We start from the raw sequence: 25,962 nt of genomic DNA, 5'->3' as shown, positions 1-25,962 counted from the left end.
CTTCCAACCCCTCAGATTATTTTCCAGAGTCCATAGTCTCTCGTGGTTCACCTCCCCTTCCAATTTACCCAAATTCCCTACTCCTCTCTAACGCCCCTTGTCCTCCATGCTATTTGTTATGCTCCACAAATTAAGTGAAACCATATGATAATTGACTCTCTCTGCTTGCATACATTTTGAAAGAAATTTGTGTATTTATAATATTCCATGTTCCTATTCAAGAATACCTCTTGATTCACTTATATCTTATTTTATATATCTCAATGAAGTTTCATAATTTTACTTATGTGGGTTATATTTCTTTTTCATACAACTAAGTCATTCCTAAGTATTATATTTATGTCCTTAGAATATGGAATCTTTTTTGTCATATTTCAAGAGTATTTTGGTATACATGGAATCCTTTGATTCTTTTTTAAGTTATTTATTTATTTAAGTGATATCTACACCCAACATGGGGCTCAAACTCATGACCCTGAGATCAAGAGTAGCTTATTCTGCTGAGCCAGCCAGGTGCCAGCTTTAAAGGTATAATTTATATTGCATAAAATTCACTCATTTAAAGCATACAGTTAACTGGTTTATAGTATATTTACAGAGTTGTGCAGCCATCACCATAATCTAATTTTAAAACATTTTCATTACCTCTGACAGAAAGCTTGTACCCATTAGCAGTCCCTTCTGATTCTTCCCTTCCCCTTTTACCGCCCCCTCCCCCAAACCCCTGGCAACCGCTAGTCTACTTTCTGTCCTTATAGATGTACCTATTCTGAACATTTCACAGAAATGGGAGTACAATCTGTGCTGTTTTGTGATTGATTTCTTCACACCAAAATATTTTGATATGAGACCTTTGATTTCCGTAAATATTGTATCCAACCACTTGGTTGATAGATTTCCAAATGTGGGATCATCAGATCTCTCTCTCTCTCTCTCTTTTTTTAATTGAAGTATACTCAGCATAACATTATATTAGTTTCAGGTGTGCAACGTGATTTAATATTTGTGTGTATTGTGAAATGTTCACCTCAGTAAGTCTAGTTAACATCTGTCACCACATAGTTACAACTTCTTTCTTGTTGTGGGAACTTACAAGACATTTTTCTCTTAGCAACTTTCAAACACACAATAGAGTACTGTGTACTATAGTCACCGTGCTGTACCTTACTTCCTCAAGACTTAATTTATTTTATAACTGGAAGTTTGTACCTTTTGACCCTCTTCACCCATTTCACCCATCCCCTACACCTTGTCTCTGGCAACCACCAACCCATTCTCTGTATCTACGAGTTCAGTTTTCTTTGCCTTTCTTTCTTTGTTTTTAAGATTTTACTTATTTATTTGTCAGAGATGGGGAGAAAGTTGAGAGGTCACAAGCAGGGGGAGTGGCAGGCAGAGGGAGAAGAAACTCCTTCACCCCCCGCCCCAAGCACGGAGCCTGATGGGATGTGATGATGTGATCCGGGACTCCATTCTAGGACCCTGAGATCATGACCTGAGCTGAAGGCAGATGCTTAATGACTGAGCCACCCATGTGCCCCTCTTTGCCTTTCTTTTTTAAAGATTTTATTTTATTTTTATTTATTTATTTATTTTAAAGATTTTATTTATTTATTTATTTGACAGAGAGAAATCACAAGTAGACGGAGAGGCAGGCAGAGAGAGGAGGAAGTAGGCTCCCTGCCGAGCAGAGAGCCCGATGCGGGACTCGATCCCAGGACCCTGAGATCATGACCTGAGCCGAAGGCAGCGGCTTAACCCACTGAGCCACCCAGGCGCCCCTTAAAGATTTTATTTTTAATTAATCTCCACACCCAATGTGGGGCTCGAGCCCACAACCCCAAGATTAAGAGTCACATGCTTTACCAACTAAGCCAGCCAGGCTCCCCTCCTTCCTTTTTAAGATTCTACATATAAGTGAACTCCTGGTATTTCTTTTTCTCTGACTTATTTCACTTAACCATAATGCCCTCAAAGTCCATCCATGTTTTTGCAAATGGCAAGATTTTATTCTTTTTCACGTCTGAATAGTATTTTGTTTTATATATATGAAACATATGTAAAATATATATATAACATATATATCATGTTATATATGATATGTATGTAACATATATTATACAGTACTATATGTAATATAAATATATATTTATATGTTATATAATGGTATTTGTTTTATATATATAGCTCACATTTTTTTAATCCATTCATGTATCAGTGGACACTTAAATTATTTCTATGTCTTGGCTATTATATATAATGTTATAATGAATATTAGGGTGCAGATATCTTTTTGAATGAATTATTTTGTTTCTTTCACATAAATACCCAGAAGCGGAATTGCTAGATCATACTATAGTTGTAATTTTAATTTTTTGAGGAGGCTCCATACTGTTTTCCACAGTGTCTACACCAGTTTGCATTCCCACCAACAGGGCACAAGTGTTCCCTTTCCTCCACATCCTCACCAACACTTGTTATTTCTTATCTTTTTGATACCGCCCATTCTAACAGGTGTGTGCTGATATTTTGGGTTTGATTTACATTTCCCTGAGGATTAATGATGTTTCATGCACCTGTTGGCCATTTGTATGTCTTCTTTAGAATAATTTCTATTGAGATCCTCTGTCCATTTTTAATAGGTTTTTTTGTTATTGAGTTATATGAGTTATATATATATATATAGTATTAATCCCTTATTAGATATATGATTTGCAAATATTTTCTCCCATTCAGTATGCTGTCTTTTCATTTCATCTGATGGTTTTCTTTGCTATTCAAAAGCTTTTTAGTTTGTTGTACTCTCATTTTTTAATTTTGCCTTTGCTTTCAGTGTTAATCCAAAACATCATCACCAAGACCAATGTCAGGGAACTTACTGCCTATATTTTCTTCTAACAGTTTTATGATTTCAAGTCTTAAGTTCAACTTTGATCAGACATTTTAATAGTTCTTAGTTGATTCATTTGTATCCTCTAAGCACAAATATCTACTCACGGAAAATGACAATATTCATGTCTTAATTTCTCAGTGGTGTCTCTATCTGTCTTTTACACTAGACAGACATTGCAGAATGATATTAGATAATAAGATAGTGATCATTCTTTTGTCATTACTGAATTTGATAGAAAGCCATCAGTAACTCATAATTAAGTATAATAATGGCTTTTTGTTTGGAATAATTTGGAGTAGAAGGATGGAAGGAGAGTAAGACTAATTAGTCTTTTGAGATGGGCTGTTGGTAGAAATGTAATTGCCTACAGTCTTAGTGCATAGGGTGAGCAAATAAATATAGAATATATGCTTGTGGGGAAGGCTAAAATTATATCAGAAAAGTAGGTCAGTAAAGGGTTAATAAAGCCAGAGGGACTGGATGTTAGATGTTAGGTGTACACAAGCCCAATGGGGATCAGGGCTCCAGAGATTAACATAAGAAAAATCAGGCTAGAATGAATGAAACAGGTGAACTAAGTCCTAAGGCTGGGTTCCTCTCTGACGCTAGCGCGGTGTTGCCTGGGTTAATCAGATCCCCTCACAGAGACCTGCGTGGGATAGAGCCTGTTCCTCTTCCCTGAGTAGGGAAGGGCTCGTTGTTTCTTTGCCTCGTCAAGTGGAAGAATTAGTGCAAACTGTAAGAAGAGAAATGGGTTGGGGACAGAGTCTTTTGGTACGATGCATCAAGGAAGCCAATAACCAGCTTCATACTCCATGTGATGGACATAGCTCCTGGCCAAGAGGAGAGTCCTGTGAACTTTTTGAAGCTGAAGAGTCTGAATCAGACTAAAAAAGGCTTCTTTGCAAAAAAGCATCAAGGTGAAGTTCAAATGAAGACTGAGAACCCAGTGGAGGCGACTCTCAGTTCAGACTCTTTGGCACGGAAGATCGTTTAATTTTGCTTTCCCGTTTGGCATGTGCTCACTGCCTGGGCCTCACTGCATGAACTCTGATGCCTTTTTAGATGATGGTCTCCCAGGTCTTTTAAAGAGAATTTTAGAGACTCTGAAGCTCTATTCTTCTCCATCTCCATGAGACGTTGAGGATTTTCTCGCACACGGGGAGATTCGTGAAGCCCAGACCTGTGCCCAGCAGGCCCTATGAGTATGTACAGAACCAATGCTGGTGTGTTCTTGCAGGGTTCTTTAAGCAGAAGATGCTGTGTGGGTGACACAGTAGGGGAGGAGGACACTTCCCGTCGTTCAAAAGCACTGGGCACATTCACACCCTCAGAGTGCTGGGAATATAATAATTAGAATTTCATTTCCTCAAATCAAAGCACCACCGTTTCCTTTACCAACAGAGGGCTAAGGAATGAAGTCATTACCTTCTTAATGACTGTTGTTTTCTGTGATGCGTTGGGGTTTCTGTTTTCTGGGATGGGTTGGAGGAGAGGGGGAGGTATGGAGAGATGGATATGTTGAGAAAAGGACCCAGGGCTGTAGAGAGAGCCACATTCTGTATAGACGGGCTCTGCCGGAACCTAACGTAGCCTGGGCCCGTGGTTATTCTTTTGTCTTAGGTGGTGATGGGCATTAGTTACAGAAACATAGGTAAAGATGCTTGGGGAAAGTCCCCATTTTCTCTAGGCTGATAATTAATGATAATGAAAGCTGTTATCACATATTGAATAATCTGCTGTGGGCTGGGCACTGGGCAGAGTGTTCCCTGTGCTGTGTCATGATTTATTTGATTTCTCTGGAAAGACAAAAAAGACGAGTTTAATTCCAGTGGATTACAGAAAAATGCAAACTTTTATATCTAAGCTTTTATTTCAGTGACTTCCTTCTCAGTTCAGCTATCATTGGCATTCCGAAGGAAAGGTGAATGTAGTGAATGCTCCTCTTCTACGTGTCCTCACGTGGTTGGAGAAAACACTGACATCCATGCCTTCTCCACTCGGCTAAGCCCCCAACTCCTTAATGGGTCCTCACAGGAAGAAAGTTCCAGATTCCTCAGCATTCTTCTCACTGCCTTAAAATGTTCTGTAGTTTCCTAGCCCCCTCATAACAGGCAGGATAAACATGTAATGAGAACCACCAGGAGTGTTTCCCTGGTGACTGTGAGAAAACTCAAAGCCCCTGGAACACAAAAGGAAGTTAATGCCCCTCAGTCTAGTGCCTGGCCACGGACAGCACAAAGAGGTGGCCTGAAGCAGATCTCAGGTTCCACATTTTTTTATATTGGTTTTCCACAAAATACAAAGGATACCATTTTACTTAACTTATTTATTTTAAGGTATTTTAGAAGTCACAGGTCTTCTAGTTCTACAGAGATGTATTTGACCTGCAGCTCTCCAAGAGTTTAAGGTGTGACCTGTGTATATTTCAAATCGATTGCCACCATAAATTTCATTAACATACATCTCCTCATATAGTTACAAACTTTTTTCTCCCTTGTGATGAGAACTTTTAGGATCTATTACCAACGTCCACATATACCTTTTGGTGGTGTTAACTATAGTCCTCACATTGTACATTACATCCCCAGCACTTATTTATCCTATAGCTGGAAGTTAACTATAGTCCTCACATTGTACATTACATCCCCAGCACTTATTTATCCTATAGCTGGAAGTTTCTGCCCTTTGATCATCTTCCTCCACTCCCTTCCTGCCACTCATAGACATTTCTTAAGTAGTGAGCCAAATATATGCTACATTTCTGATACACATGTTACGAACCTGAAGAAAAATAACAAAAACAGAAATGCATAAAACGTCAACTTTAAAAATATAGTTCTAATAGGGGTACCTGGGTGGCTCAGTCAGTTGAGTGTCTGCCTTCAGCTCAAGTCATGATCTCAGGGTCCTGAGATCGAGCCCCACTTCTGTCTCCTTGCTCAGCAGGGAGTCTGCTTCTCCCTCTCCTTCTGCCTCTCCCCCTGCTCCTATTCTCCCTCTCTCTTTCTCTCTCTCTCATGCTCTTTCTCAAATAACTAAATAAAACCTTTAAAATAAACTTCTAGCAGATAGAATATGTGTAGCTCAAAATATAAGCTATACTACAAAAGATAGAAGAATATGTAATCAGTCTTTAAAAACAAAACAAAACAAAACATGATGTTTAAAAAAAAAAAGTGTCAATTGTTTCATCATTTAAGCCAGAGACAATTTCTATGCCAAGTATTCTACCTTCCCAGGGAGATTGTCTGATTGTCTTTAACTGGGTGAATGGAAAACTGTTGTAAAGTTAACTTCCCCATCACATAATCACATCTCTTCTTTGCTGACTGTGAAGAGATCATTGCAAACAGTGCGTTGTCTGTTTTGCAGGACCACAAGCCTTTTATGGATAGCAAGTGTTTGTTCCAAGAAAAGCATCTCCGGTTTGTCTTCTTCTTTACTTAGTCAAATACAGATGAAGATTTGATGCAGAATTACCCAAACCCATTTCAAGGCTGTTAAATATACATTTGTTAAAATGATAAAATGTTAACATTGTTTTTAAAAGTCTTTGAACTGGGAAAGCATTTATTCTTGCAATAGAAGCCTTGCTTTGTCGACTGGCGTGTTCTTAATGGCTCTTGAAGGTGGGAGATGTGTAGAAGAACCACTATCTAATGAGGGCACTAATTTTAGGTCCCAAATTTTAATGCAGCAAATACTGTCTAGTGGTTAAGTGATTTTCATTTCAGATTTTTTAAAAGATTTTATTTATTTGACAGCAGAGATCACAAGTAGGCAGAGAGGCAAGCAGAGAGAGAGGGGGAAGCAGGCTCCCTGCTGTGCAGAGAACCTGACGTGGGGCTCGATCCCAGGACCCCAAGATCATGACCTGAGCCGAAGGCAGAGGCTTAACCCACTGAGCCACCCAGGCGCCCCTCATTTCAGATTTTTTAAAAGTCCTACTAACAGTATTGTGCAATGAAATACCAACATTTTAGTATTTGGAGGGGATTAAATTCTCTGGACTCTGACTTAGGAAACGAAGATGGGTCTCTGCCCAGGGCAGGGTGCATCTCCTCAGACGGGGAGCAATGTCTTCTCTGGAGGATTGGTCAATGGCCTGAAGGAGGCTTTATGCTGAGGAGAGGGTGGGAGAGAAAACTGCCTGGTGAAATGGGAAAAAAACGAACATGAAGAGTTACAAAATAAGTTTATGAGTTACAAAATAAGTCCCCACAGACTCAACCATGACACAAAGCTTACAACGTATCTTCCCCCTCACTCCCGTACCGCACCCCGAGTCCCCTGGTCTCAGGTGTTGGTGGCACAGTTCAGCTGGTCTGGGAACCTAGCTGTCACTCCTTGTGCTGGCCTCTGGGCTTCACACCTGTGTCATCACCCTCCTTACCTCCTTGAGAGTGGGTGGGATGTGGGCCTTGCCTCTAACCACAGCTTACAGCCAAGGTGCCCGATGATTCTATCTCATAAGAGTGTAGCTCCTGTCTTGCTGAGTCTCTCTCTCTCTCTCTCTCTCTCCTTTGCTGGCTTGGGGAAGCAAGAGGTCATACTGGGGAGCCCCAACATTTGGAGGTAAAGAATGGCAGGCAGCCTCCAACGGAGGGCAGCCCCTGGCTGACAGTGGGAAACTAAAGCCCTCGGTCCTCCAGGCACAAGGATGTGAATCCTTCCAACCACCTGAGTGAACGTGAAAGCAAGATCCTTTCCCAGTCAAGCCTCCACCAAGACCCAAAGGACACTTGGATGGCAGCAGGGGAACCCACCCAAGCCATTCTTGGATTCCTGTCCCACAGAGACTAAGAGAATGCATGTGTGTTTTAAGTCAGTAAGTTTGTGGTAAAGCTGTGTGTTTGTGAGAAGGCATAGATACAAAATACACCCTAGTTTTCAGCGAGTCATCAAATTCTCTTGCTTTTTTCCTTCCTAAGTCCATCCCTTTTTATGTTCTTCCACAGAAAGAACTAGGTCAGACAGTCAGCTTGCTTCCCATCTGGTCTCTATACTTCTGTGTCTCCCCGGTCAAGTGACTGGTTCTTCAAAAACATAAATCCCTTCACATCCTGCCCCCTTTGGAAACCTTTCAGCACCTTCTCCCGAACTGTAGGATGATGTCTAAGCCTTTAGCAGGGCCCAGAAAGGCCCTTGCATTTCTCCACTCTTATCTCCTTCCACTTCTTGGTGAAAAATTTACCCTCCAGCAATCCTGAAATACTTGCTGTCACCTGCCTCCCTCTGCATGCCTCATGTTAATAGTCACCTCCCTGGAATTTTCCCAGAATGTTCCTTCTCACTGGAATGCTCTTTCTCTCCCGGAGAATCAACACACTGAATTATATCACAATTACCCACTTGTGGATTGTTCTGTACTCTAGAGTCTTTGTTTCTGTGGACCAGAGACTAAGCTTCGTACTCTGGTCCTAGCAGAGAGCCTGACGCATCATGGATAGTCAACAAACGTTCTCTGAATAGAGGACCTGAACATAACCAAGAAAGGTGCTGAAGAACTTGATTTATGCCATGGTACTGGAGATAGAGCATGGTTCTTAGTGGAAGGTCCTAGAACATGGGAGTGCATGATGTCATGGACTTGAACTGTTGTTGCACTCAGTTGCTGAGTCATCTATGCATTGTCTGATTTTGTAGCAGAGACAAAAGCAGTCCTGGCACTCAAGTTGTTCATAATCTAGTGGCCACAGAGATTAGAAAGAAAGAAAAAGGGTGCTAGGGTGGCTGAGCCGCTTAAACGTCTGCCTTCTAAGCACCTGCGTTGGGCTCAGGTCTGGATCCCAGCGTCCTGGGATTGAGTCTGGCATTAGGCTCCCTGCTCATCTCCCTCTCCCCCCGTCCCCCTGCTTACGCTCTCTCTATCCCTAGCTATTTCTCCATCTGAAATAAATAAATAAAATCTTTGGAAGGAGGGGGAGAGAGAGAGGACAAGAAAGAGAGAGGGAGAAAGGGAGAAGGAAAGGGAAGGGGGGAGGGAAGGAAGGGAGAAGGAGGGAAGAAAAAGGGAAGGAGGGAGAGAGAGAAAGAAAGAAAAGGAAGGAAGGAAGAAAGGAAGGAAAAGAAAAGAAAAGAGAAAAAAAGGGAAAAAAAGAAAAAGAAGAAAGAGGAAAGAAAATTCAGCAATTATGATCTATAATTGAGGTTTGCCCCGATGGGTGCCCAAGTCTTCTGGGGGGGTTCAAGAGGAGTTAAGAGAGCTTTTCGGGATGAGGTGATTCCTGAGCTAAGCCTTGAAGGTTCGTGACTTTTTGGCAAGTTTAGGGAGGGAGGGAGGGATGAGAGGAACCAGAGATGGGCCCATTTCACAGAACAGAGGCATTCAGGGGTAAGGCAGTGGGGAGCTGCAGGTAGTCTGGTAAGGCCGGAGGACAGGGAACTGGAGAGGGTGGTGAGCAGTGATGCGGGAAGTGAGCCCGAGGAATCAGTACTTGATGCTGAAGACATCCAAGAATCATTGCAGAATTCTCAGCAGTTTTCGTGACATGCATGGATTTGCCACCTTGAAAGATAAATATTATTGCAGTGTTTATGATGCGTGATAAATAATACCGCTCTTCCCCACCCAGGTTGTGGACAAGTTGGAAAAGAAAGTCAGGGCGCCGGCAGATGGAGATCATCTGCTTTCCTGAGAAAGCTGCCTGCCTAGCGCTAACTCTCAGGGCTTCGCCAACTTGACTCCGTCAGAGGCCAGCACTGGGCTGGGCGGCTCTCTTCCTGCCAGGACAGAGCACACATTCCTGCAGTGTTGGCCCCAAAGAGAAAGGGTGGGGGGGGGTAATAGGGATGCCCAAAATGTGACCAAGTTTCCTCTTCCAGGGTCAGAACTCAGTGGACAGTGTCACTTCACATGGAAAGAAACAAGATTTCCCAGATTTTTCTTTCCTCCTTTTTTTTTTTTTTAAAAATACATTGAACTTCATCATTTAGCACATGATCGGTTAGCTGTGTATCTGAGCCCTGGGGAGAAGAAAACTCTGCTCCCACCTTTCTGATGCAGCCCTCCCACTACCCAGCCCTTCTCTGGGGATCCTGATGCTGGTGCCTTGGGAGAATTGGCATCCAGTTAGAGGAGTGCATGATTTGCCTTGAACCACAAGGTTACTCTGTATCTAATACTAAGAACTCACTTTCTGGTCTGTTTCTCACCCCAGATTATATCCAGCTGTGTTGTTCAATATTGATCAAGAGGTTTTGCCTGCGAGAACAAATGGCATCATAAAATTATTCTAATACTACAAAGCCAATGGTTATGCCAGAAGTTTGAATACCAACTCCTCCTGACTTTTAAATACTGAAGGAACAATTAAAATACAAATATTAATTCTTCTTGCGGGACCAAAGGAATTAAAATCCAAAAGAAAGTTTTCTTGCTATTGTGAATGAAGGGACCAGAGATGTGCTTCTGCCTGATGCCTTTGCCTGCATCAGAGGCAGCTCTAGGTGGCACAATGTGGTCAGGAAATGGGTTCCATGGTGGGAGGGCTGAGCAAACACATCAGTGTGTCAAGCCTTGTGGGAACCAGCTTCCCTGCTTCGGGGGGGTGGTGTTATGGAGACATGAGAGGCTGTAATGAATGTCGTGGTGTTGGGTTGGAACTCGAGGTGTCGGTATGAGTTTATGGTATTTAGATGTAGATATTATATTAGTCAGGATTCTCCAGAGAAACAGAACTAGTGTGTATAGAGAGCAGGAGAGAGGAAAAGACAGACACTGATTTCAAGGCATTGGCTCTCACCATGGTGGGGGCCTGGCAAGCTTGAAATCTGCAAGGTAGACCAGCAGACCAGAGATCCCGGGAAGCGTTGACGTTGCAGCTCAAATCTGAACCAGTCTGCTGACAAAATTCCCTCTCGCTCCCGGACCTCAGTCTTTCTCCAAACACTTTCAAGTGATGGGATGAGGCCCATCAATGTTATGGAGGGTGATCTGCTTTACTCGGTCTATCGATTTTAATAATCTTACCAAAGGAAAAAAAAAATACTTCCACAGCAACATCTGGACTGGTGTTTGGTCAAATTTCTGGGTCCTTGGAAGGAAAGCCAGTTTCAGCTTCTCTCCTCCATCACAGGACGCCATGTCCAAGGGAGGCCACAGCTGGGGAGGACAGGAATCTTGATGGGTAAGAGGAAGCTGGACTGAGATATGGGGCATTTTATTCATTCACTTATTCAATCTCTCATTTATGGCTTTTGCTTTCTTCCTATCTTTCTTTCCTTTATCCAGTTTTGTTGTTTTTGTTTAAGAGTTTAAAATAAAAAAAAAAGCTGTGGCATTTTTCTGAGCGTTCTTGTAAGAGGTAAGAAACACGAGTCGGGAGACCAGATTTGAGGGGTGGTGAAGAAAAACACAAGGGCCTTCCGCTTCATCACCTCGTGAGTCCAGCTCATTCCGTAAACATTGGTCGAACATCAGAAACATTCCTGGAGATGAAGAGACATGAATCCAATGTGTTTGGGTCTTACAGTTATTTTATGAAATGTCAGAAGTCAAACTTCTTGCTCTTCCAAGGAATGGCATGACCCTCCCTGCCCTGAAGTCCAGAGGGACCGAGCCCTCCCTAAAGGCAGGCTCACTCATGTTACAGTGGGGAGGACTTGGCCAGCTTGTCGGAAGCATCTTTATTTTGGTGACTCTTAAAAGTAAAATAGGGGCGCCTGGGTGGCTTAGTTGGTTAAACGTCTGACTCTTGGTTTCAGCTCAGGTCATGATCCCAGGGTCTGAGATTGAATCCTGTGTGAGGCTCTGCCCAGTGAGGAGCCTGCTTGAGATTCTGTCCCCTCCTCTCTCTCTGCCCCTCCCCCTCCCACTCTCTCTCTTAAAAAATAAGTGAATAATAAGTCTTTAAAAGTAAAATCCGGGGCACCTGGGTGGCTCAGTGGGTTAAGCCTCTGCATTCTTTGGCTCAGGTTATGATCCCAGAGTCCTGGGATCGAGCCCCACATCGGGCTCTCTGCTGAGCAGGGAGCCTGCTTCCTCCTCTCTCTCTGCCTGCCTCTCTGCCTACTTATGATCTCTGTCTGTCAAATAAATAAATAAAATCCTTAAAAAAATGTAAAATCCATCATCTTCAGAACATAAAAAATTAGTGAAAAAATAAGCAAATAATAGATGAAGTGACCCAAGAGGAGTGTTGACAAGATACGGAAAGACCACAGCAGTGGAGGGCAGGTGGGCAGGTGGGGTGCTAAGGCTTCCCGGGGCCAGTGGCATCTGGGTTTGAATGACAAGACGGAACAGAAGTCAAATGCTAGAGGTTAACACAGGGAGCTGACTGTTGTAGATACAAAATGGTTTAGGTGCATTGTCTTATTTAATCCTCAGAGCCCTTTAGGTACTCTATTAATCCCATTTTACAGATAGTAAGACTGAGGCCCAGGGCTAAGTGAGAGCTGGTTTGCCGATGCAGGCCATCCTGCTCTACACAGTTAACCCTGTTCTTTGACGTCACTCCATTTAAAAAGCTGGACCTGTCATGTGGATTGTTTTATTTTCACTCTTTCCCACTGTACTGCAGATTCATATGCTGGTTTTTCCAGTAGTGCGGCAGAGGCCCTGTCCGTGTTCTGCTCCTAGCTTGACTCTCAGTTCTCCACTGGTCTCGTACTCTCCTCAGCTGACCGGGGCTCATCATATATCAGGGAACAATTTTAGTTCGTAACTCTAACTCTGAAATAGAATATTAGGTGTATTAGCAGATGTGACCAGGTTTACTGTGTTCCTTGTATGTGCATGTGCTCAAATACGTTAGCAGTGAACACTTAAAAACAGAATCATGCTGGAATTCTCAAAACAGTTCAAAATGGACAACATGATTTTTACACATCAGGGTTGAAAATGAGAGTTTTATATGCTGGAAGTAAGGGAGTAACAGCGTTCCTTTTGGAAGCGTTTCTTCCCTGTCTGGTGCCGTGACCTGGTTCTGCAGAGCACTGAGTGCAAACGGGGAAGCACTTCTACATGAGCAAATGGAAATAGGAAAACTAATCTGTAAAACTACTGAAGAGATCAATGGAAGTTCTTAAACTATTTTGAGTTCTCAGTAAAAGGGCATATAATTAGAATTGAGTATTTTCAAAACATATAGCATAAATAATATATGAAAAAAAATCACTTTGAATGGTGATCAAAACGTGCTGATTCAGGGGTGCCTGGCTGGCTCTGTTGGTGAAGCGTGAAGCGTCTGCCTTCGGCTCAGGTCATGATCCCAGGGTCCCGGGATGGAGCCCCTCTTCTGGCTCCCTGCTTTAGCAGGGAGTCTGCTTCTCCCTCTCCCTCTGCCCCTTCCCCTCCCCCTCTGCTCATGCTCTGTCTCTTGCTTTTTCTGTCTCAAATAAGTAAATAAATTTTTTAAAAAATAAAAAATAAATTTAAAAAGGCTGTGAAACATGCTCATTAAACAAAAATAAAAAATACTGTGTTCATATATGGTCATAGTAAGACTCTGAAAATATACAATGATTCAGGGAATGTAGTAAAACAAACATCCTCATCCTCAAGGTGGAATATAAACCATACAATCTTTTTGAAAACAAATTTGTAAAGTGAATCAAGACCATTAAAACATTTGCATGCTCTGGCCAGGAATTCTACTTCTAAGGACCTATGCCAAGAAAAAAGATCAGAAATGTGGACAGAGGTGTAGGTATAAAGACACGGTATGGTGAAGAACTTAAAAAAAATATACACACACACACACACACACACACACACACATATATATAATTATAATTATATAAATAATGGCATTTCTATAGAGCAGAATGTGGTGTAACTATCAGTAATTACACTTATGTAAAATGTTAATGGCTTGGGGCATGCTCATGATATAAGGTAAAATGAATTAAATCGTTTTTTAAAAGAGAGAGAGAGAGAGGGTGAGTGGGGGAGGGGCAGAGGAAGAGGGAGAAGGAATGCCAGGCAGGCTCTGTGCCCCGTACAGAGCCCGATGTGGGACTCGATCTCACCACCCTGAGATTATGACCTGAGTAGAAATCAAGAGTCAGACGCTTAACAGACTGAGCCAAATTAATTAAATGTGAAATGAATTAAAATAGAGACAATGCCATACGTGATATACAGTATCAACTAATATACAAATTCATTTAAAACCAATTTGAGAGTGTATTTTTTTCATTTAATTTCTATTTGATCAATGTTATCAAAAAGCAGTTTATTCAATTTCTTTTTTTTTAAGATTTTATTTATTTATTTGACAGAGAAAGATCACAAGTAGGCAGAGAGAGAGAGAGGGAAGCAGGCTCCCCACTGAGCAGAGATCCCAATGTGGGACTTGATCCCAGGACCCTGAGATCATGACCTGAGCCGAAGGCAGCGGCTTAACCCACTGAGCCACCCAGGTGCCCCAGTTTATTCAACTTCTTTTAAGAAAAAAATAACTTTTTTTTCCATGCGGAGAGAACTGAATGATGTGTTAGAATTACATTATTTTAGAATGGTTATGCATATAGACCCTGAAGATTACTTTCTTACACGTAGTGGTTCATTATCCACAACTTTACATGGGGAAAAAATTCTATTTTAATGCATCTTCCTCTGCTTTGGTCTCAGTTTCCTAAGTTTTCAAATGAAGCCTAGTCTGTCTAGATTAATGGTCTGCAAAACTTTTCTGTGGAAAAAAGGAAAGATATGGTACTTGTCTCCACATCTCCATACTAAACTACTGGGGGAATTAGTTGCACGTTGAAGCTTACTTCTGTTTTTACATATTCAAATTTTTGTTATCTTCCTTTCTAAGGCAAGAGCCAAGTAGGACATTCACAACCATGTTGTAAATTTACAATTAAGGTTTACTGTGATTACTTGCGTGGCCCATGCAGTTAGAGGACCCCACTGTGCTTTGTGTTTTATAGGAGCGTAATGTGCTATATTCTGTGGCACTTTAGCTTATCATTCAATATAAATATAGTTATTTCCTGAAAATTGTGTGCAAGTTACAAAAATCAAGTAACTGACAAGACTGTTGCTTAAATGAAACATGAACTAGTTTCTGATGGTGCTTGCTTAGTGTCTGATTTTTAATCCTGCTTTTCCCCCCAGCAATTCTTTGAAGTGGAAGAAGAGGCTTTTGTGCATGAATCAACTAGTATCAAAATGAGTATTTTGTTAAAAAAACTGAAGGAAAGAGAAGAAGTTATTAAGGAATTAAGAGAAGAACTAGACCAATACGAAGAGTCTAGACTTCAAAAATTTGTAAGTTTCAAAGCAATGAATAATTTACTTCAATATATATCTATATACATAAAGTTATAACTTTCCAAAAGCTTGGGTCAAGAGTAAAGGAAATACAAGTGGTATATCTTGGGTATCTCTCCACAACATTAGCCACTCCAACCCTTTTCTCCTCAAGACATAGTCCAGAAAACCCATCATCATTAATAGGAGCCATACAATTGTTCTCAATTTTTATTTATAATAGAAATAACCTATTTCCCACTGTAGAAATTGTCCTACTCTAGAAGAGCACGTAGACTTTTGTTTTAATTTTGAAGACTCCAGCCCCGTTTTGCTGTTTAGTGATCTCTCCATGTCAGAGGCTTCCAGGAAGCACCATAGTACAGGAGGACCTTCAAGGAACATTCTTGAAGGGTTTTCCCCTAATTCTCCTGCTTCAGAGGAAGCCAGAAGGTGGGTTACTACTTGGACAAAAGGACTGGTGGGAACAGAAATGGAAGGAAAGGGCAAGGAGAGGCTTAACTCCTGTCAAGGAGGAGAATTTTAAGGGCTCTGGAAAGTGTGGACGCTGAAGGTGAATTTATTTTTATCTCAAGTCAGCTTTGAGCCACTGGCTGTGGCCCAGCCACAGTTCAGAACCACAGAAGAGTATTATTAGATTCTAAGACAAGAAGCTGATTGAGTCAGAGAGGCTAGAAGAGAGGCCAGAGGAATAACAGTCTTTTAAAAGCCAACTGGTAGGCACCATATGCCTCATCAGTGGTACCTCTTCTCATCTCCTGGCTCAGTTTACCGAGGAGGAAGCAGAGATGGGGTGATTAAGTGACTCTTCCCAGGCACACAGCTAGTACATGGTGAAGATCACATGGGAACCAGGTCCCAGCTCACCTGACGCCCACAAAAGGATGTGGAGCTCTATGCTCTACAGTAAGATGTCAAGGTTGTGATTTTCCAAATTAACTAGTTGGTAGGTATATATAAAATAGACTCTAATATTATTATAATGTATGCATATATTATTACAGGTATATACATATCCATGTAAATATTGACACATGCATAGATATGCACAGAAAAGTCTGAAGAATTATACATCCAAATGGCAACACTAGGAGGAAACACTTACACATTGCCCGTCCCTTTAAGAACAATCCATAGTTTACCTAAATCTCACGCTAGTAATCTTATTTACAACTCCAAGTTTAAAAGAGATAAGGAATTGCACTTGTTTCATCCTGAAGGATTTTGTTTACTAATTGGTGAAGAAGTGTTTACTTTGTATAATCTATTAGAATTGTTTATATTCTTAAAAAAAGAAAACCCTGAGTATCTCCTAAGTAATATAATATTGTGTCAGTAGCATAGATCTAATAAAATTAAATATTAATTCTTTTTACATGTTCTGATTGCTATGGCAGAGGCATTTCCAATTTTTGCACTTACTTTAACCTTTTCCTGGGTCTAAATCCAGCCTTATGTTTTGGAGACAATAATTTAATAGAAAGGACTAAAACCGCTATAATAGTTTTTGGCTTTTAATCCTGTCTTGGTCAAAGATATCCAGCCCAGATGGGCAGGGTGATGTTGGTCCATTAATTTCTCATTTGTGAAGTGTGCAGGTACCCGCCTAGCTAAAAGAGAGAGTTGTGAGAAGGATACCTGCTGTACTGAATGTGAATTACTTTGCTGGCTTTGAGGAAAGCTGAGTATGTAAATCCTAGTTATCATTATGAGGAAATAACACAAGTCCTTGTGACCATCTAGTTTGCATTCCATGAAATGCTCTGAAAAGATCTCAAACCTCAGGACCTGTTCAGCCCAACCTGATTCGGTAACTGAGGTCCCGACACTAACCCATGAGGTCCGTCTAGTAATGCTTATATCTCTAAGTATCCTCAACCTGGCCATTGTTCTCTCTGACATCCTCTCTCTGAGGATGAAGATGGGTAATGGCTTCGCGAGGACTGGGGGGTGGGGGGCCTCCATGCTGCTCTTGTATCAGTAGGGTGTTCCCTGACTCAAGAGGGCGTCCTGAACACCCTGGTCATTCTACTGTAATTTGTCCCCAGGGAGACCACATCACAATTTCTGTAAAGCCTAAGATCTGAGGGAGTTGAGATACTCCTGATTAGTTAGGAGTACACATTTCTCCCAGCTCCCGGGGACCCCAATAAAATGTGTGGTGCCAGTCTCTCACCTTGATTAAGGGCAAGGTAGAGCGGTCTGGGACTGGTGTGCATTTCAGGAACATGGACATGAAGGCCGCAAAACAGATCATGAGTTATACAAAGTAAACTTATGGAGGATACTTTTTTTTTTTTTTAATCCTCTAAGATTTCCTGAAACTCCACTCCATGGAGGTTCTGGAAGAGATCTTTTTTAATTTGAATTTTCATCTTATACAACTGCTCCCTCTGGTGGTTAAAAAAAAAAAAGCTTGACCCACCAAGCATCTATTAGATTTGGAAATCCAATTGGGAGAACGAATTGGAGAACTTGAAAGTTGCGGTGGAGAGAACTTGAACCCACTCGAAATAAGCAAGCTGAATAAGCAGTGGGGAAACACTCTAGTTCATTCTTACCGACAGTCCCAATTCCATGAATAGCTTTACAGTTAATAGGTAGTCACAATCTCTCTCTCTAGAACGGTTTTTGAGAAAAATCTGATGAGAATGTGATCGCAAAGGGAAACTTTAATAGACAGCGAGCTGAAATCAGATTTATAACAAAATGGAAATCAGGAAAGGGAGCTCTTCAAGCTATAGAAGCCTCATCTCTCCAGGCTTGATGTCGAATATCCCTCCCGAGCACCGTCACTCAAGGACTGAGCGTCGTTTCCAGCGCAGCTCTGTAGGAAACCGTCGTGACGTACCCACCTGTCTGCGGCTCTCGGGTTGCGGTGCTGTGCGGCGTCAGTCCCCTGGAGGCTCGCTCCCCGAGGCTGGCCTGTCAGAGCGCATGCGCCCGGGTGCACGTCTCTGCCTGCACACGTGCCCATGCATTTTAATAGCGATCGGAGTTGTCCGTTTTGAAAAGACTTCATTTTTTCCCCCTTATCCTCCCATAAATGACCTGGGCCACCATCACCCTCCTCCCCGCCCCACCCCCCAGAAGGGAACGTAACTGCTTGTTGCTGACAGCTCTGAAACAGAGCTGTCCGTCAAGAGTGGCGGCTCGGCAGGGCTGCACCGCCCCAGTGCGCCGCTTGCCTGGCTGTCACTCACTGGGAGAGCACCTGCTCCTCTCCACGACTGTCAGGCAGCGTGGGCCCGCATCAGAAGCCTACTGCACGCCCCAGCAGCAAATTGAGATGTCCAAGAGCCGGGGAGCCGGCGGAATTGCGATACCAATAAGGCAGAAGGGAGACTGCTGAGAGGCACATGCGGGCTCTGCACAGAGCTCCTCGCCCTTTATTGTGCCTGTGGATCCCCCGCGGCTGCGGTGAAGACACGGGTTCTGCCCGTGGGTCTGGGCTGGGACCCGAGATGCTGCATTTCCCATACGCTCCTGGGTGAGGCCGGGGCTGTGGACCACACTTTGAGTAACAAGGCTCTACCATACACCAAGCATTCCTAAATGATTCTTTTGGGACCTGGTTAGGATTCCGAAACCAGGGAACAGGGATCGTGCCCGTCTGGTGAATGGCGCCGAAGCCACCGTCAGAAGTCCTCGGTTTCCCACGTGATAGGAAAACTTCGGCGGGTTCCTTTAGAAATTTAAAATTCCAGAACGGTCGTGGATCCCACACGATCTCTCTGCAGCTACAATGCCGCTTTAAATAGCTACATGCAGTTAACCACCTTTTAATGATCTCCCTCCTTTTTAACCTCGGTTTATTAACACAGTTTATTTTAGAGAAGTCTCATGGTTTAAATAAGCCAAAAACTAGTGGTGTTGGGCAGATGGTAGAAGGAACACCACCACAAAACCTGCCACTCAGAGTGTAACAGATGACCGTGGCAGCCCAGAACTATCCCTTTGTTCATTTTGCTAATGAGTGTCCTCATTGCTGGGGGAGTCTGAATAGTTAATTACGTGCAGTTCCTGCAGCTGACAGATGGTGGGGACAGAGCTAAAGATTAACCTCACAAGGGTGGGGTCTGTGTAGATGGATATGAAGAGGAAAACTGTCCAGTTGAATGTGTTTTCCTTGTTTCCTGCTTTTATAGGAGAGTTTTAGAAAACGCACCGAGGAATTAGCTGCCACCACTTACACATTTTATGCTTCGTGTGATTAATTCAAATAGGTCTTGTTTAGTTTATGATAAGGAGGGCTCCTGTCATAGGATGTTCTTATTATGCTAGTTAGGAAATGTATGCTTAAGCCTTTGGAGACAAATATTGCTTATTTGTTTGTTTCGTTTGTTTAAAAATCCCTTTTTAGTCTATAAGTACATTCTGTGATGGTTTCAAATTGAACTGTGTGGGACTAGAAATTAATGACTGGGATTCTTCCTTTATTCCAACAGTGCTGTTTATTAACTATTAGATTTGTCAGTTCTCATCAATTAAGAATGAGTTGGGCTCCAATAATGCAAATGAAGTGGTGGGTCAAAATCACAAAGATTTGTATTGGTTTAGTGCAAAACTTAGCGTCATTTTAAAAATTAACTCTGATCTGACTAACTTCATTAATAGGCAGCTTCCTGTTGAAGGTACTGGCTTTATTAAATGTACTGCAGAAATTGTAGCCACTCATTTTCCTTCTGAGCCATTATGACCACAGAGTAAAACATTTTAATAATTTGCTTTTGTATCTCTCTAAATTTAAATAAAAATACAATTCTGAAAGGAACCCAGTATATTGGGAGGGAAGATTCTGTTTTTGAGAGATCTTATTTTTGTGTATTGGCAATCATGGCATTGCTGCGAGAAGAATACATTATAATCTGAAGATTACTTCAAAGTTCCAAAGCACTTCTGTTAACTATATGAATTCTGAAGCAAGGCATATGAACCTTCTATTTCTTTTAACATAATAATATAATGACTTTTTAGCGTGCTCCTTAATATTTTGAGATCGTGTGATCGTTTAATATTTTCCCATCAGGAAGTAAAAAGTTCTGCACCAGCTTCCCCCGTCCATTACATCTTAATTAAAAAAAAAAAATGTGTGGCAGTAAAATCCAGACAGCCATAAGCGAGAGTATATTCAGATGTTTTTCAATAGCTTTGAAACAGACAAGAAGAAGAAGAAGAAAGGAAGAGTAGCTGTCCCAATAAGCTTCTATTGCGTAAGAAAAAGCCTCTCCCATAATGGACATGGCAAGATTTAAACAAAAGACGCACATAATAAAAATGTAAATGAGTTTGCTTTACTAAAACTATAACTTTAAAGTCCTTTGTTGTAAGTTATCCTGAAACCTTCTTACAAGGTAATCGCTGTTTGCATAGAGATTTAAACCGAAGTCTTCAATAGCATTAAACGCCTGCACAGTCCCCAGTGTGACAGGCATGCAAAGCCACGTTAATGTTCAGAATATGAATTGCCTCTGGGTGGCTCCTCTACCCAGCCGAAAACCAACTGTGTGGATATCCGCGCGCCTGATGGGCTCCATGCGGCTCCCAGCCTGAACACGTCACCGCTTTGACATGTGATGTGCTCTTCATGACACTGGCAGCGCCGACACTGGGAAATGCCACAAAGGCAACAAGCCCCCCTCCTTAGCTGCGCACTTTGCCACCCCCTGGCGCTGCCCGTCCCGGTCCCCCCAGCCTGCCTAGTTACAGGCGGACAGCACTTCAGACACACACAGAGGGAAGTGTGGGTGGAGAGGCCCCAGCTGCCTCCCCGGGCGCAGCCTCCATAATGAATTGACCTGAATGATGAGGGCACACAAACAGTATGATATGCATTATTCCTGTCAATAAAATGTCCCCATGTGCTGTGGTCTTTGTACAGACTGTACTGCAGCCTTTCTCCCAGCGAGCTCTATTTAATCTCCTTCCTTTTTACTATTCATATTATAAGTGTGTAATAGAATTCAGAAAATTATATGATAGCTCTTCTGCATCTCTATTGTCTTGTGTTGCATATTTAAATGCTTGGCTCTCTGCTTAGAGACGCGGATCTCCCCATCTTTCAGGACGCTTTTGCCAGAGAGACGATGCTAGAGAGGGAAAATCTGGAGTACAAAGTGGCAAATGAGAGAATGCTGCAGATCATTGCAGAGCTCGAAGAAGCGATCCGACTCAACCTAAAGGAAAATTCAGTACTAGGTAACCTTTTACAGTCGTTTTTGAGAAAAACCTACGCATCGGACATGTCATGGAGTCCGTGGCAGTGGTCATCTTCACCGAACATCCGTTTGCTTGGTTATTTACATGTACAAGATTGGCTTGATAGCCATCTTTGGTTTTCATTGAAGATGGCATTCCTTGCTTGGGAAAGATGGTTTATTTGTGGTTATATTCTCATGCCATTCTAAATCAAGATGTTTTTCCACTCCCCCCCCACCCAAGTTGAACACTGACCTTTGAAAAATGTACTAAGCAGTGCTCTATTTCACTTAGAAATATTATAAAGGATAGAAACTTTGGCTGATTCCTGTTTCACATGCTCGATTGATTATCTAAAATTTATACCCTCTAAGTACATAAGCACGCAGATTGGGGTATGCTTTGTGGAGGAACGGAGTTGGCCCTTCAGGAAAATATGGCACTATTTACTATGGAATTATCTTCAATTTTGGACAGGTTAAAGTACAAATTGTCATGTGTATGCCTCATACTCCCCTTTTTTACATACCATAAGCGTTGGTAAAAGTTCCATTTAAATCATGTGTTTTAAAGTATTTTTTTCACCTACTGTTATCTTTGTATTTCTGTTACTTACATGATGTTCCCTTTACTTGCAGGGATGAAAAGCAATGAAGAAGCAATTAACAAAACAAAACAAAAACACTTAACAGCAAAATATTGATGAAATCAGATAGATTACAGTATCCATTGACTATAAAATATACCATATCAGTGTAGTTTCATTTCCCTTCTAATGTGGTGTGATACCACTTTTTCAGGCTTTGGTAGTTCTGAATCATAAAGTGCCACCTGCTAAAGCACTTTGCATTGGCTGTGACTAACAGCAAAAATGTCCATTGCTAGTATCGATCAAAAGCTTTCAGCCCTCAGCCACACTTGGATCTTGAACTTAGTTCTTAATCCCTATCTGACCAGCCTTCTGAACAGCAGGAAGAAGGCTGTGAATGTCAAGGGCAGTTGTGAAGGTCACAGTCCTGCTAGGACTTGCGTCCGCCATGCCTGCCAGCAGTGTGCAGCCTGCCCTGAAGCAGGGAGCTTGAATACAGGGCCGTAAGCTTGTAATTTCATGGTTGGCCTCTCTTTCCTTTTGTTTACAGAAGATGAAATTATAACTCTGAAAGAGAAGGTAGAAAAGAATCATAGAACTATTCAAAAGGTACTGTAACTTTTTACATTGACGAACGACTCTTTTACATTGAAATACTGGTACGACGGGTGAGATCACACTGTGTCCCGCTTGTCTTGGGGTGTGGAGAGAAGTCCATTTCTGTATTTAATCTCTTCCGTGATTTGGGTAAGGTCTCTGGTAATCAATAAGGATTCTGCCTTGAAAATGAATTAATGTACAGATAGTTCATTTCTTTGGGATAACTGAGTGTCTACCTTGTTGACTGTAAGGAACTGGAAAGTTATATGACACCAGGGGTCCAAAGATATGCTTGTGGGAAAATTCTGTTATTAAGAACGAGCAATCTTATTTTCAGCCCAGATGGGGCTTCATTTTCATTTTTGTGTTTGCACATGAACTGGGCTTCTGCTATACAGGGAATCTGCATTTTGAACAGGATTTCTTTTGGTGTCAGCAAGGCCAAGATCTCCCAGGACATCCAAGGCAGGAGGACCACAGCAGCACAGGCCGGGCTCCCCTGCTTTGGGCTTTCTTAACTCTCTGTGGTAGCATCCCATCCTAGCTATCAGCACATTTTCAGGGAAGGGCCATCTTCCCTGCCACACTGCTAGCCTCATGAGGGCAGAGATGGTAACATCTCCGTTTCTGGAATATTCCCAGTGCTGAGCACAGTACTTGGTGCGCATGGACAGATGCTCTCTGAGTGTTAGAGTTCAGGAAATTTACAGGCAAAAATGTGTATTTACATCCCTGATTTATTCCAAATAAACATCAATGTTCTCACCATATTGAGTGCCAGTTTGAAAATGAAAATGAATTGAAACTGGATAACATTCAGTTTTAATGAAACATTCAGTCCTGCAGAGGCACTAGCGGGGTTTCCAGCGAAAAGCCCCCTGTGCCTAAGTTTGGGTCCAAATTTCAAGCCGATTTTACAGTTCAGGGTATTCTTAGGTTTTCAATAAAATTACTCTTACAAACTATTTTTTTAAAGACTTGGTTACCCCGAAGGGTCAGAGGTGAGAGATGTTTTCTCTGAAAACCAGACCCATCACAGGGGTTTGCGGAGCAAGTTCATTTTCTTGCCCTTCCCCCGTTTGCAGCAGAAAAAGCAGGAGTCCCAGCCTCACAGAGAAAACAAGAGTCTGTGGACAGACAAGTTTAGCCTTCTTGGCATCAATGTCGCCAACTGAAAAGGTAGTCCCAGCTTTCCGGTGTCACTCCAAGGAAGGTTTAAATGTTTCTAGAAGTGTTCATTCTATCCTGTCACTGGTAGAGATGAGTTGTGGAACCTTACTATTCTCTGCGAGGAGTGCAAGAAATTAAAGCAAAAAATCTGACTAGGAAACCACCAATGAGAAAGAGACATACCCCTTCGAATGACGAGTTATACCCTGTGTGAGCGTAAAGATTCCAGTTAAATGCGCCCTCAGCTTCCTTAGGTCCGCACCGGCCAGTGGTAGCCCCATGTGGCTAGCTGACCATAAGAGTTGTATCTGGTGCAACTGAAGAACTCAGTTTTTAATTATATTTCATTTTAATTTTTTTAATTTAAATTTAAAAACTGATACTAGTTTCAGTTTATTGGGAAACCTTTATGTATATTTTAAATAACTTGGTATGGGAATCTGCTTTTTCTTCTGTAAACTTTATGCAATCTAAATACAGATCAGGTATTTCTGATGAAGTTTTAGCCCCGACACTGAGATATGCTGTATGTGAAAAGTACACACTGGTTTCAAAGTCTGCATTTAAGTGAAATATCTCAGCAGTGCTTTTTAAAATTGATTATTACACATTGAGATGATAATATTTTGAATGAGTATTTGGATAAAAATATATTATTAAAATTAATTTCTCATATTTCTCTTACTTTTTTTACAAGGCTACTATAAAATTCAAAATATATACATATATATGTGTATATGTATATCTTATGCCATATTTTTAATTCACAACTCTCTCCTAGACAAATATAGCAGATTCCTAGCCTGATTGATCATTTTTTAAATCCTTTCTCTTTTCTTTTTTTCTTTATATGTACTGGACCACCACAGAACATTGAATACAGGCACAATTTGGTATTGAGCAGAAAGACTCTTGAACCTTGGTTTCCTCTTTCATTTCTGCCACTGTGGTCCCTTGGGCCAGTGCCTTATCCTACTTCCTGTCTCTCACAGGCTTACTGTGAGGGTAGAATGAGATAATGCGTGTCCAAGTGCTTTGCTGATTGGAAAGCACGTCAGGAGTTGTTGAACAAACGCGAGCTGATATTTACTGGTTTGGTTTCCAATATCCTCCACTAAATCAATTAATTCAGTAATGTTTATTAAATCCTTTTGGTGCCAGGCATTAAGCTACTGTCAAGATACAAAAATCACACACACACACACACACACACACAGCCCTGCTGTAGAGCAGAATAAATCTAGAGCAAGAGACAAAAATCCTAGGGCTGTGTGACGTGGACTGTAATGGAAGTATGTACATAGAGAAAAGACGTCTAGCTTTACCTGGAAGGTTCTAGAAAGGCTTCACACACAGTTCCACACCTATTTCACACTCCTTCAGTGGAGCTGATCTTTCCAGGTAGGTAGGAGGGTGGAAGTGCTGGGTTCAGAGCGTGAATGCATAAGTGTGAGATGTGTTTGTGGACTCTTTTGTGATTTGGTATGGCTGAAGCATGAGGTAGGAATCCAGTGAGCTATGTATGAGCATTTGTCTTGGGGCAGGAAGAGGGGGAACAGGTGAGCAGTTCAGAAGCCCCTGGATAAGACACACCTTGTCTTGTTTATCCCTGGATTCAGTGAAAAAGAAGTTGAAAATGGCCTGTAGCTGGTTAAGCTGATCTCTTGTCACCCACCAGGGCTTAAAGCACTGTCTTTTATGATATTCAGTAACTTTCATGTTAAAATTCCAATAATCTAATAACAGCTGAATCTGTATTCCAGCCGTGGCCATAATACGAATCCTTCTGGGAGGGAGTCAGCCAGAAGTCAGAGATGACAGCCCGGCATGTGGTCAGCATCAGGAGGCAGGGTAGTGTAGATGGAGTACAGATTGCTCTGGGCCTCGTGGGAGAGCCCAGCATGGATTTTAAGGGGTCCAGGAAGGTTGGAGGAAGGAGTCTGAGCTGACTCCCAGAAGAGCGGTTCTAATAAGCCAGGAAGGGGACATGGGAAGTGGGAAGGGTCAGAAACATGCAGAAGGGAAGTAAGTGCATGTGACTGCCTACAGCTGAGGGTATGTGAGAGTCAGGGGTGGCAAGAAGCAGGGCTCCTGGCAGGGATTATTAATCATGCCAAGGGATTTGCATTGCCTTCTGAGGCCATGGGGGACCTTTAAACGTTGGGGAAGGATTGGATTCATGTCTCAGAAAGAAAACGAGCAGGAGGAAGGAAAATCTACAACCAGAGAGACCGGTTAAGAGTTTACTTGGATAAACCAGGGAAAGTATAATCTGAAACAGAAAGA

At 42.0% G+C, this 25,962-nt stretch overlaps 1 protein-coding gene across 1 annotated transcript in view; it reads left to right on the top strand.

The window, feature by feature from the left end:
- The window catches only part of C12H10orf67 (chromosome 12 C10orf67 homolog), a 148,510-nt gene that overhangs the window by 38,856 nt on the left and 83,692 nt on the right, over positions 1 to 25,962 (top strand). Inside the window, exons 5-7 of the mRNA XM_044228015.1 lie at positions 14,964 to 15,116; positions 21,185 to 21,317; positions 22,457 to 22,515. Coding sequence (XP_044083950.1) covers positions 14,964 to 15,116; positions 21,185 to 21,317; positions 22,457 to 22,515 — 345 coding nt within the window. The remainder of the gene's footprint in view (positions 1 to 14,963; positions 15,117 to 21,184; positions 21,318 to 22,456; positions 22,516 to 25,962) is intronic.

This window comes from Neovison vison, chromosome 12 (genome assembly GCF_020171115.1).
Source record: "Neovison vison isolate M4711 chromosome 12, ASM_NN_V1, whole genome shotgun sequence".
Taxonomy (NCBI): domain Eukaryota; kingdom Metazoa; phylum Chordata; class Mammalia; order Carnivora; family Mustelidae; genus Neogale; species Neogale vison.
This window is presented reverse-complemented; position numbering and strand designations above follow the sequence as displayed.